Source organism: Lichenostomus cassidix, chromosome 2, assembly GCF_008360975.1.
Source record: "Lichenostomus cassidix isolate B80296 chromosome 2, HeHo_3.0, whole genome shotgun sequence".
In the NCBI taxonomy this organism is placed as follows: domain Eukaryota; kingdom Metazoa; phylum Chordata; class Aves; order Passeriformes; family Meliphagidae; genus Lichenostomus; species Lichenostomus cassidix.
The window spans coordinates 133970898-133985159 of NC_139482.1; the positions used below are offsets into that span (position 1 = coordinate 133970898).

Genomic DNA, 14262 nt, shown 5'->3' on the forward strand with positions numbered 1-14262 from the left:
TTTCATTCTACACTTCCAAGAACACTAAATGTGAAGGTGACTGGTACAGGAGAAACCAATGTATGTCTAGTGCTCAGTGTCTTTTCAAACCTAAGTATCAACAAAACAGTTGTTTGGAAATCCTTCATATTTTTCACTCCAGTGGAAGAAAATCTGCACGTACCCACCTCCTCCAGTTCTTCTATTTGTATGCAATTCCAAAGGAATACGCTATTCGAATTTAAGAGGACCAAAAATATTTTACTCAGAAGCTTGTGACACCGTTTTATTGTATTTTGTAGCATTCTTTCCATGACATGCCTAATACAATATTTGTAACCACTACTGAAAGGCTTGAATGAGGGCATTAACTGCACTTACAGCCAGATTTGATAACCAATAAGCAAACAGACAGCTACAGTTCTTATTGACTTTTTTTTTTGAAGTGAGCATTTTATGTCCAAAATAGCATCCCAGAATTAGAACAGTCTAACTGTCTATAACATTATTATGTTCTAGGTAAATATGAACACACAGTGAAAACCTGACAGTTGAGTGGAAGTCCACAAGCAGTTGATGGAACATTCATATGTGTCTAACTACTGCACATTTCGGTAGTAACACTTGTCGTAGCTAAATACAGATATATTTGTGCTTACAGATGCTTTATTTCCCCTGTTTATTTGAAAAGCATATAACCCATGAAACTAAAACTGGTATTTGTGGGATTTTTCTAAAGTACGTGTCAAAAAGAGGTTTGTGGGGGTCTGGGGTCTGTTTTGCTGTTTCATTTTTTCTTGTAGGTCATATGCAAGTTTTAGTCCTAAAACTGATATAATTTCTCTTAAGTGACAGCCTAAACAACAGGCACTTTAGTGTAGGCTTTCCCTGTCAAGTATCCAAAAATCACCTTGAATTCTTGCCCAGAAATGCTAGATTACCAAATTATACATCCTGAGCCATTTTAATGTCCCATAGAGAAAACTGTCTCCACCTCTCCCCCACAAAAAATATCCCAAAGCAAACAACAGCTGCAAATTAAATTTGTTAAAATTCTACAAATAATCAGCAATACTGGGACAATGGTGTTTTCTATATTTTTGAATGGCTGACCTCACGTAACTTTTATTTTGTTTCTTCCTCATTCAGGCATTTTTTTTTCTTATGTGACTGCATCTGGACTAACTGAAATAAAACACTGTTCATTACATGGGGAAAAAAAAAAACAAACTACACATACAATCTTAGATATCAAGAACTTTACAAATAATTTCTCTCCTGACACTCAAAACTTCTATCGTCATTGTGCCTTATCTTAAAAAACATTAAACTTCTTTTTCTGAGACAAAATACATGGGGGCTGAGACAGTAAAGAATAGCAGAAAGGATTTGTGGGTTACTAGTCTAGCAAGTGTACTTCAGAGCTGACACCCCATTGTGAGGGTCAGTGCAAGGTAGTTTTGCAAAGGAGTGTGCTTTGTAAATGGGAAAAAGAAATCCAGTTTGTAACTATTGAGGAACATGAGAAGATACTTAAAACATAGCAAAAAGTAAACATTTACTGGATTATTTTAAAGTATATTACTAGAACCAATAGGACATACCTTTAAACATGTAAGAAGTATTATACATAAAAATGCATAGATGTACAGTAAATATGTTCATTTATATGTAGACAGAGTAATATGTACACATAGAGTCTGTTGTGCTTCATGAGTCTAAGCAGTGAATCCTGTGGAACATTGTCTTAAAGCAGTTTTATTATACAACTGTGTCAACGTAGCAGGTGCTGAGAACAATGTACATTAACACTAACTAGGTAAGTCACATCCATTTACTCTTGAAATGTACAAATATAGGAAACAAAGGCCATAAATGCAATAGTACCTCCAAGACTTCCTTTTTTTCCTTCTTTATTTAAATATGCACAAGTCCACCTACTGGTGCTACGTAGGTTTCTTTCTTTGTCAACACGTTGACCAGGCACTCAGAACAATATCTCTGATGCACTTCAGGACCACTTCCACTGATCCAACTCAGTGCACGCCTGACCTTGAAGTCTTCAGGTCAAAAATGAGAGGAAAAAATAAAATAAAAAAATATATAAATAAAACAAACAAGCTTGTGGGCTTTATCTTCACAAGTTATTTGCCACCAATACTGTCAAAGCAGCTGAATTGTAGTGCATCCATGGGCAGGAGCATATAGCAGCTTTTGTGCACTTTGCAAAAAAATACATTAAAGAAAATCAAGTCTTTACTGGCTTGTTTTATCTGTTGCTAAAAAGATGCTGTGCTGCTTCTGAGCCCTTTCCATCAAATTCTTTTTCTTCTTTTTTTTGTCCTTCGTTTTTGCTGGCCTTCTCCCTAAAAAAAAAAAAAAAGAAAAACAAATAATAGCAATGAGACAAGTAGAGAATCCAGAAGTGATAAAAAAACCCAACAAAAACAACTCAGTGGCACAGAAATTATCAATAGGGACCGCAATGGTAATGCTGTCTAAAGAGCTTCAATCATCACTGAAACCAGAAGTTTTCAGTGTGATACAAAAGGAAGCAGGATCCCCAACTGTCATCACTTGTCCACGGGCACAATTTTTCTGGTATGAGTAACCATGTTGATGCAGGCTTCATTTTTGGCAGGGTAAGTTACACAAGCAACGTTATGCAAGTACCCAAGGCCCAGAGCCAAATGAGTGTGCAGACTCCTCACTCACTGGAAGCTGGATATATGCCTTAGACCCTTGTGTAAATTTGCCTGAGTGAGTAATCCTATTTAAGTCATGCCCAATATATCTGTGATTTCAATGAGAAATTAGGCACTACAGCCCAAGTACTTGGTTGGATGTCATCCTACATGCTTTGGCAGAGACAGTACCACCTCTGCGAAGAATTGTTGTCATTGCTTATTAGTACATTGTGCCCAATTCTCACAGTATATAACTGTGCAGAAATAAAAACTTCATTACATGTTTCTGTCATTGAAAGGTCATTGGAAAATGAACAAAATTGGGAAATAAGGATCAATTCAGAAAAAAGTTTACAAGCTTTTTGAATGAGAAAGCTTTTCCTGTTTAGCTCTAATAATAAATCAGTGCCCTTTGGTTATCTCAGCAAAGATAGCATGGACAGAAAAAATGTCAGATACAAAGGCCCTCATTGAGCAATGCATTACCTTTTAAGTATATGCTTAAATCCTATCAAGTCTAGTAGGATTTAAGGAGATGACCAAATGCTGTCAGATGTGAGAATGGTCAGGATTTTCTTGGCAGTATCATATACTAAAATACGTGATCAATGGTAAAAAAATAAGGTTATTAAACTCTAGAACACCAACTTTGTAAACTTTCAGGAGCACTAAATGAACTTAAGAAGACAGTAAAAAGAAATTCAATTAGCAGATTACATAAAAATGTGAAAATGCAATTTTCATCTACATTGTCAGTACATTATTAATTGGAACAAATGTTTGCCAGTCAGGTTTTTTTTTGCTTCCATATTGTTTCTTAATTAAAAAGGCCCAAACCAGTGCAAAGAGATTTTCCTCTATTTGATAATAATAGTGAATAAATCTGACTAGAAAATTATCAAAATTTGTGATTCATTACAAATATAGGGTTATATACTTGAGGTTACACATTTGTAATACACTTTCTAGGCTACTATTCTCTAGGAAATATTGGAATACTTGTATATAAAATAAGACAGGACATTAAGGTAATGAGCACATGAGTTTAGTCCATATTAAAAATCATAAGGGTCCTTGGAGTTTAATTCTGCTTCTCATTAAAATCTGGCATTAAAGTTACTATGGCATTTTGCCATTTTTAAATCTAGTTAATCCTACACAATAAATCCTCAGTCCAACCACGCATTAATCAAAGCAGCTTTTAAGTTAAAACTCTTTAGTAACAGTGTATCTAATGACGAGGCACACCTAATGAGGTCGGAGGGAAGGAACACTTGACACAAAGTGGCATTACAATAAGGTGTTTTGAATTATAGAAATTTCCATATAATTTTTTTAATGGAATTCTACTAGTTCCTACATTGTAAGGCATCAGAACTTACATGAATATATTGCTCAACACTGTATTCTAACTTGCACTTTCTATAGTCTAAATTTTTTGACCCAAATCTTTGAAATACTTACTAAGGTGGAGTAGATGAGGGAAAATAATATGAGTGACCAATTCTGCTGGTCAATTGAGTCCCACAAGACCAGCAGAATCAATCAGAACTTTATTGGAAATTTGCTGCCCAGTTTGCTCAGTGATTTTACCTTCTGAGGTTTTTTACTAAATAGAGCAATCAGTAGAAAAAATATAACCTTCAGTGTCTCATCTAGTTTCTCAATGACCTCCTCCAGAGAACTAGATTAATTGCTTACTGTAAGTCTAGATAGTGAAAGATCCTGTTGTTTTTCCTCTAAAAAACTTTGAAACACACTGATAAAATGACACACAACACAGCTGGTATCTGTGCCTAAGACTTAGAAAGTAGCTACTGCAACATAAACATCCAACCAAACGGCCAGCACAGTCCCTGTATGATATCCCTAACATAGAAATGAACTGGAGTTCAATGATTTGATCTGCACTGTGTAATGAGAACATTACAATGCTTGTGCTGCTCTGCAGCAATTGTCTATGTACCTGCTTTTTTATTCCAAGGGACACCAAAGGCAAATTACCTTCTTTTACATTTGCTGTGGACTGGCAACCCATGCAGAGGCAGCATCCCTGAGAACTGATAGTTTGTTCTTCTGTTAGGAGTTCTTTGGCTGCTCACTATATCACAAATTGCCCTGCTCTACAGATTAAGTTTCGTTATTTTCAGGACAATGTTAAACCACACAGAGAAAATCCAGATGATCTGGTGATGCTAGGGGTCCCAAATTCCAAATGTCATTTTAACCAGAAAAATGAATATAAAAGGTATTTCTTGGCTAACTATCAGTTCCCATATTGCTAGTAGAACTCAACAGAGATTGGAGATTAGCAAGAAAAAAGTGGCTATAAAGACTAGAGTTCAAACAAAGTATGCTGCTGAAGCACCCATGCATGAGAACTTTTATTAAAGGCAGATTTCAATTACAGTGCTTATTCTATCAGCAGAAGTGCAGTGAGCAGAAGTACTTCCTGAATATCTTGCTGTAGACATCTTTTGAAGAAAATTATGTTTATGATATGCAGAGTAGATCCTCTGAGAGGATCTGCAAGCCAAGCTATCCCAGTTCCCTGACTGGAGGGCAGTGGGACGAGCACAGCCGATGGAGGAGAGAGTCCCCTGGGGTCAGGATGGCAGCAGCTACCTCTGCTCTGTGTCGTGGGTCAGGTGTGGACAACCTCATGTGTAGGGAGTCCTGCACAACCTTCCCCACACCTTGCCACACTCACTTCTTGCTCCTTAGAGCGAGAGCCCTGACCCTGATTTCCTCTCTCCATAGGAAGCAGCAGGGCTCTGCTGTGCTTGGCTCTGTTGTGCAGTTGAAAAAGAGTGGATTTTTTTTAGCAGCACTGTATTACAGCCCAGAACCTACTGTTGCACATAGAAGGTAATTCCTGACTGAAGCAAATGAGGAAGGTGAGCAAAAGGACTCTCTCTTTACAGGGATTTTATCACTATCAAAAGGCTATAACGTTACTGTGCAGAACAGAAAGTGACAATACAAGAGAACTGAGAGGGATTTCTTACAAGGAAGGACATGTAGTGATAGTGCAAGAGGAAATAGCTTTAAACTGAAAGAGAGGAGGTTTAAATTAGATATCAGGAAGCAATTCTTTACTGTGGGGGTGGTGAGGCACTGTAAAAGGTTATCCAGAGAAGTTGTGCCTGCTGCATCCCTGGAAGTGTTCAAGGTCAGGATGCATAAGGCTTTGAGCAACCTGGTCTAGTGGAAGGCATCCCTGCCCAAGGCAGGGGGTTTGGAATAAATGATCTTTAAGGTCTCTTCCAACCCAACACATGGTATGGTTCTATGAATATCTGAGTTAATAAGTCTGATCCAGCTACTTTAGAAACCCCTCCTGATCAGAAACAGTGTCTAAGCAGGCAAACAATCCATTGCAGCTGCCTAGGATCCGCAGGCAGCACTGATGTTTTAAGTGACATTACATCCTTCCTAGTGGAAGGATGCTCGCCTGCTTGTCATATGGCAGATAGCAATGCACCTTGTTTCTGCTTTTTGTGTTATAGGTCTCCAGATCAGGGCTCACCTTCAATCTTTGTTTTATGACTGCTGACTTTATCTTTTTTTTTTTTTTTTTTGAGACTTTAATGCTAGCAGCAAGGGGAGCAAATACAAATAATTCATGCAAAGGACAGGATATATGAGCACTGTTCAAGTTACTATAGTCTCACATTTATTTTTGCTGTGTTTTCCTATGCATACTAACTACATAACTAGCTTTTCCTTGAAAAGGATTTTTTAATCTCTGACTGTCTAAAAACAGGCTCCTTAATTTCTGTTATCAAAGTCAGTTCTGAACATGATTTACATAATTTGTTTAATTCTCTGTAAAGTCATATGTATACACTAAAATGTATAGGGCCCAAGAAAGATGTGAAATGTAGTTGAATTCAGTGTTCAATTACCTATCAAATAAAAGCCTTGAAAGCCCTATCTATCACCCTGCATCTCGCATTACTGGTAAAGCCATTAATTTAAACTCTTTAGTCCAATTTTTAAAAATTCAGTCTTGCAATTCGCTTTATAAATTACCAGTGAGTAACACTTTATTTTCTAAGTAACTAATCCCAATGTGTGGTGTCTTTACAGTGTTACCCATTAAATTTTTGTTTGGACCACTTAGTTCTGGTAGGTAAATGGGCAACTAATATGCTATGCAATGAAATTTTATTATAACCACAACTTCTAGTGGCAACATGTAAGTAATGGTACAATAACATAGAGGTAAGGATGCAACTATGACAAGAATGAAAACGAAAAACAATATGCCAATATATACAACAATTATCTGTATACCAAAGAGTTACAGCTACAACAAAAAAAGAAACCCAAAAACCTTAAGTTGGCTCTTGCTGGTCCTTTTTCTTTGTTTTATGTTGCTTTTGTACCATTTTATCAGTGTTCCTCCTACAGCTCATGCACTTGTGTTCAGTTCTCTGTTTTGTCTCATACCCCAAGCTGAAAGGTGCTTGGAAACACTGCATATTCCTTCTGGATGGACCCACCTGGTTAATTTGGGATACACATTACCTAGTCCAGAAGGAGCCTTTATCACCTTCTACAGCTGCAAAGGCAGCTTTCTCCAGACAGAATTTGGTCAGCAGATTGCTAACACCCAGGGCAGCCCTGGTCCTCCAGAGTTAAGTGGCAGCAAATGTATTCACAGGAACTCCCAGACACATTTCCTGAGATCCTTGACTGAGCCAAACAGCACCAGTTCAGTGTCTGAACTGTCCTTCATCTGCTGGATAAACACTGCTGCACATACTGCTGTCCTAACAAATTCTGTTCATTGGGAGTTTCAGCAGAGAAAGCACAGTATACAGCCACAGGAGGGCAGCAAATTTAAAACATTTAATAAAAAGGAGAAACAAAACAAAACAATCATATGCAGTTTTATTGCACTGTGTAATTCCCCCCAAATTTTCAGTGGTCTCACATACAAATCATCATACTAGAGCTATCAGAATGCTTAATACTTCCTTCCTTACTTAAATGATTTTTCTCTTCTATTGATGATTACTGAATGATGGGATTTACAGGTGTCTGCCTGATTCCCTTCCCTGGATTTTCATAAGCGGAATTTTCACTGCAAGCAGCAAAGGCACATTGAAGTCCTGAGACAACAGCAGACCCTGCTAAATACACCTTTTAATGTTTTCTTCCCTTTCATTTATCCTTTTAAGAGCTAAATGCCACATGCTTGTACATCATGCTCCTACAGCCGCAGTTCTATCACAGACCTCATGTGTGGCAGCATTTCATCCATGTGGGAAGCTAGAAAAGCTTTTATCAAGTCATTTCACTGAAGGATGGCAACATCAGGGAACTAACGACAGCAGTGGAAAGATGATAGAGATATTCAATGATTAACCAGTCAATGAGATCAACTCAAGAGAGACATGGCAGATCATAGAATCATAAAATCATAGAATCATAGAATCATTAAGGTTGGAAAAGTCCTCCAAGATCATCAAGACAAACCACCAATCTAGCACCATCACCCTGTTTGCCACCAAACCATATCACAATCACAGAATGACAGAACCATTAAGTTGGAAAAGACCTCTAAGATTGAGTCCAACCAATCACCACATTCTTAACTGGACCATGGCAGTAAGTGCTATGTCCACTCTTTTCTTGAACACTTCCAGGAATGGTGACTCCACCACCTCCCTGGTATAACAAGCCTTTCTGTGAAGAAAGTCATTGTGATGTCCAGCCTGAACCCCCCCGGCACAGCTTGAGGTGATGTTTTTCATCCTGTCACTGGTTGCCTGGGAGAAGAGCCCAACCCCCACCTGGCTACATCCTCCTTTCATGTAGGTGGAGAGATTGATAAGGTCTCCCCTGATTCTCCTCTTCTCCAGACTGAACACCCCCAGCTCCCTCAGCCATTCCTCATGAAAGCTTCTGGAGGAACTCTCTCTGGCAGGGTGTTGGTCATGCAGAGATCCACAAATGTCTCATCACTTACTTTCCATTTGCACCACACATCAAACTACACACAAACACTGACTGCAAAAATCCAAAAACCAAGCAAACACAGAATTCAGTCCAGAAATTATCCCCCAGAAATAATTTCTTTCCCAGGGTTTTCAGTTAAAAATTCTGGATACTGAAACTGCCAGAGAAATGCACAAATAGTTAAGAAATCTTATAAACACACACTCAATGGAAAAAAAAAAAATTCCTCTGCTAGCAAGTTATCCTCTCCCTAAAGCATTATTTACAAACCAACACTGACAAATTGCCCACAGGAAGAGAACATAAAGTGCTTTAATAACTTCACAAACCACACACACCATGGGCATCTCTACCAATGTCACCTGCTACCGAATTCAGGACAGTTTTCCTAAACCAGTTTGAAGTGTGGATTTTTTTAATTCCATAATATTTAGGCTGAAATTGGCTGTGCTCAATATGTGCTGTAGGATGAATATGATTTGGAGAACATCAGCCAAAGTAAAATAGCTTTTTAGACAAGGAGTGAAAGATATTTAGTCTTGGACAGTGACACTGGAAAAGAAATAAGGTTGAAGAGATGGAACAGAAAGGGTCAAGTGTCAGAAACCAGTTCTTCATTTTCCTGGGTGAATTTCTGATGTCATTTGGAAAAGTCTTGTGAACACATATTTGCCTGTGAAGACACCAGAAGGGATGGAATGTTCCCACAGAGTACATCAGCTGCTCACAATACCATTTCAAATCCCCAAAGACCAGAGTGTGTAAAGGTGGGTTAATTAACATTTGCAAAGCACTGAAACATGGTAACAATGGACATCAAAGAAAGTAAGGCATTATTTAATCATTCTTCCCTCATTTGCAAGGGCTAAATAATGTTGAGCAATTGAGGTCTTAGATCAATTCCTGAATAAAAACAGGAAAAACCCATACCATAATTATAGACACCATCACAACAGATAAAAATAAGAAAATGAAGGCAGCAAATGAAGCTTTGAAATACTTGCATTTGCAAGCTTACTGGTCTTCTTTTATTCTTTTTGCTGCAATACTGATAGCTAATAGTATAAATACATTATTTCCAGCCTACTGAAATTAATAGTAGTCTAAGAAGAGGAATTCTCTTATGCAAACACAGAGTTTGATGTTTTGCGTACATTCTGGTCTGTTTGATGACAGATTTCCAGATGGAATCAGAAAAGTTTCTGTCTTGAGTAAACCTTGTTATTTCTACACAAATCATTACAAAAGCACTCAGTGCAAAGCTGATCTGAGTGATATCCTACTCAGTTCCTGACATCCAGAATCCTGATAGTTTATTTTCAACTTAATAATTTCGCAACTTTAGGTAAGTTATTATATCTATCCCAACCAACACTTAGCACTGCATACACTTGGTGTTTGCATACACCAGATATCAGCGACTGAGATGAAAGCTAATTTAAAAGATTCAAAGACTAATTCTTCAACTAAAAGAAATATCAGAATATCTCAAGTTCCTCTATCTAAATCCTGCTAGATTTTTGTTTTGACATACCCATTAAGAAACCAAAGGTATTACTATTTAGGACAAGAATAAGCACAGTGAGGTATTCTTTCTCTCCCAAAGTACACATCTATTTCTCATCTGGCCAGAAGACAAACTAACTAAGCAATACTTACATCTGATGTTCTTTTCTTCTGGACAATATAGAGTACCACCAGACATTGTCATCTGTTTAAGAAATACTGATTCCTACACAAAGAATGGAATTTACATGTCACAGCCTAATGAGAGTTCAGTAGATTTTCCTCTCAAGTTTAGGGAAAATTAATTGGGAAAAGAGTCAACTTGTACAGCTGAAACCTACTGCATTTCCCACAGTGCAGTTTTCCAGAGTATACAGTAGGTGGCAGTGAGGTATGAACTGAAAATTGGCTTCCACTTCCAACATTTCCTGGAATAATATTACTTTTTGTTTGTAGAAGTACATATTCATGAATGAATGAATATAGAAAGTGAAAGACTAAAAATTCACACACATGCTCAGAGAAGAAAGCAAGAGGAAGCATTCTGGGGGAAGAGGAAAACTAGTAAACTCAAAGGGGCATGGAAATTCTATAAAACTCTCATAGGAGACGCATGTTTAACCAAATAGTATTGATGCTCAAATGTTGGATCCCATTCTCCTCTCAGTCACAGTTGCATAAAAACAGGTGAGTCTCCATTGTTGCCAAAATGTTTGGCTAATGTAAATTTAGCTCAGAATTCAAACAACATGAACATCAGTTGCATGCAGGGTATTCACTATTCTTATCTTAATCAACACCATGTCAGATGAGATACTTTGCAAGCAGAGCAAAGAAAAATATTTACAATGAAAGGTTTGGACTTGTTTATTTTCCGTCCTTTTACAGAGCAATATAAAGCAAATTTTAAAATAATTTTAAAAAATGTATACACTCTCGAGAGTATGCATGCACATATAAAAGTATTTTAACTATACAGGCAACAGTTATATCTAAAAACTAATTGGCTTGGATTCCTCTAAGTTTGGCTGGATACTAATCTGACTTTTAACTCCCTCTGCTCACTATTTCAAAATGAATTCTTAATTTTTCTTCCAGTTTCCAACTGAATTTAATTAATTTTATTTTTATCTCATCACATTGGGAGTAAAAAGTTAATTTTATTGCAATAATATTTATTTGTGGCACCCCCAAGGTTTAATTTCTTACTGGAAATTGCACTTTATTCAATTAAGGGCTTCTTACTGAGAGGAAGATTACACCAAGAAGCTAATTTTTTTTAAATATGTATTTTCTTCTGTGAAATACTATTTAGCTGTGAAGGGTTAGTCCTTTTCTAATTCCCATTAGGGATTCAGGTCACATTGAGGAATAAATTTGCTCCAGGACCTTTTCATTTTTTTTCTTCTTTTTTATAACTGAAACAGCTCAAAAATTATTTTTATTATCCCTTCTGCTTCTCTTCAAGTATTGTGCAATAAATCCGATTGATGTTCAGGAAAAAAAGAGGCTAAATTAAGCACCAAACTAACTGACAACAAACTAAAGTACAATCCAGCAGGAATACTCCTTCTGAATAATAATTGAAAGTGACTATGAATGTATTATTTCTAATATGGTGTAAAATTATTGCCTCATTCTGCTCCTGTAGCAAGGAGGGTACCAGATGAAGTGCTGTACCTGCACTGCTCACTGACACTTTTTGGATTTACACTTGCCTAGGTGCTCAGGATATTCACACTGCCTAGCTGAATTTGGCCAGATTAGTCTCTGCTTATCTGTAACTTCAGAGGTATATATGGTGTACACCTTTCCCCTCTCCTCAGACATTTGATCAGACCAATGATCTAAATTTAGCTTTGAGGACTTCCCTCTACCTGTACATCCCACACATTACAGCCACAGACTTCTCCACAGTAATGCTAGACCTGCTTTACTAAATTCAACAATGCTAGAGAACATCTCCAGACACTGTAGCTCAGTTGTCTGTCATGTTTTGACCTGGAACAGCTCCTGTCCCTCCCAGAGAGGCAGCACAGGCCAAGGCTGTTCCTGCAGGCATGTGCCTGGCTTGGGAGCTGTGAGCCAAGCAATATGGATGTGGACCAACCTGTGCCACTCAATGCAGTCCAGGTAATACCCAGGAAGTTTAGTGAACTCCTGTAGAGATGGTCACCATCTTTGAACTGTGGCCAGTCAGGTTTTAAGGGATATCCTGAGTTACATGGCTTTATTCCTAAGTTACAGTAGCTTTCTTGCTGGATTAATGAGCAGCACTTTCCCAGGACTGCCTATGAGGACCTAGTACTTCATCCCTGCATACCTTTCAAAAGTCTGTAGATTAAATTATAAATACACAGCTAGCAAAACTAGATAATATATGTCTCTTCTAGAATGTCCCCTCCTCTGGACAGCTGTGAACTTGTGTGTCCCTTCCCCTGGACAGCTGTGCACTCCCATGTCCCTTCCCCTGGACAGCTGTGCACTCCCATGTCCCTTCCTCTGGACAGCTGTGCACTCCCATGTCCCTTCCTCTGGACAGCTGTGCACTCCCATGTCCCTTCCTGCACAGCTGCAGGAACACCTGCAGCAGGGCAGTGCTGGCTTCACGTACAGCAGCCATGCAGAACTCAACAAAGGCTAATCTGAAAACTCTTTCACTAAACTGAAATAAACCCGTGATGATAAATTTATCCACACGAGCTATTTCACATGCTTAAATCCTAAATAACAAGTATGTATTTGAACCCTAAGTGCATCAGTGTTTAAGTACACTGTACCTAAAAGCATGTAATTTTTCTATTCAGCACTCACCTGGAGAACACAACAAAAAAAAATGCTTGTTTTCCTCTCCCAGAAGTAAAAGGCTGATTTGTTAGGGGAATCAATGTATTCTCTGCAGCATCTCTGTTACAGCAGCCTAGCACTGTAGATGCTCTCAGCACCACAGCAGGCTGTCTTCGCCTTCAGATCCCCCTCATACACACAGCAGCTGGATACACACTTGGCATCCCATGATATAAGAAGCAATATAACATGGTGTCCAATAACACATATGGAGTGGAAAAATTAGGTTCTCTTCTTATTCTGAGATATGTCTGCAAGAAAAACATTACGATACTCTCAACCATCAGTTTAAACAAAAAGTCGAAACTGAACTGGAAAACTAAAGTTTTTTCTTGCAGAAATATTTTAAAGTATATATTCTCTGAAAATGCAACTGAAAATGGAAGGAAAATATGCGGATACTTTATTAAGAAAAAAAGAAAAAGAATATGTGGAATAAATACAGCATGTAGCTTAAAGGCTACTTGCCATAAAAGGCTTTTCCTGACTGGAAGTTATAGTACAGATGTGCTTAAAAAACAGATGTACATCAAAGACTGTTGATTAGAAGCACAGAGAGAAGTAATTATCAGTTTTGGTTTTTTTTAAAAAGAAATTCTTTTTCTAATACCAATAAAACCCTAGCATGTACAGAATGATTCTAAGGGTTTAATTAACCATATGAAAAATATAAATGCATATGCTATTCCTTCTCCACATCATCAGATTCTTATGGCTACTTTGGGTGAGCTTCTAATGTATGTGAGATAATGCCTTCATTATTTGCGACAGTATTAGCTTAAAGACTGAAACCATTTGAGATCTATTTTTTGCTTAGAAATGCCTGATGCTAATAATTCTTTGTGCACCAGAGGTACTTCCACAAGTAGATATTGAGGCTGGCAGTCAGAGAGAGCCCAACCTGGAATACAGTACAGCAGCACAAACCACAAGCCTTGCTAAACTAGTGGCCAGATGTAAGCACCATATCTTATTAATAAAATCAGCAAGCTGGTGTGGTGGGTGATGTCCCTGACCATGGCAGGAGGGTTGGAACTAGAGGGTCATTAAGGTCCCTGCCAATCCAAATTATTCTATGTTTACATGAAAATAAACAGGGCCAGAGCACAGCCACTGGCTCACTCCTCTTCCATGGGATGGGGGGAGACAATTGGAAAAAAGTTAACATTCATGGGTTGTGATAAAGGCAATTTCATAGATCAGAAAAGGAAGGGGAAGTAACAATAACAACGATGATGATGATTATGATGATAGAATACAGAAAACAAGAGAT

General features: G+C 37.9%; 1 protein-coding gene across 2 annotated transcripts in view; it reads right to left on the bottom strand.

Moving 5' to 3' along the window:
- Positions 1–238: 238 nt before the first annotated feature.
- Positions 239–14262, bottom strand: part of RSPO2 (R-spondin 2) — a 100712-nt gene continuing 86688 nt past the window's right edge. For both annotated transcript variants that reach the window (XR_014850232.1, XM_085053413.1), the window contains one exon: positions 239–2345. Coding sequence is in view for 1 of the 2 variants with exons in the window: in XM_085053413.1 (XP_084909539.1) it covers positions 2236–2345 (110 nt within the window). In the remaining variant the exon portion in view is untranslated. The remainder of the gene's footprint in view (positions 2346–14262) is intronic.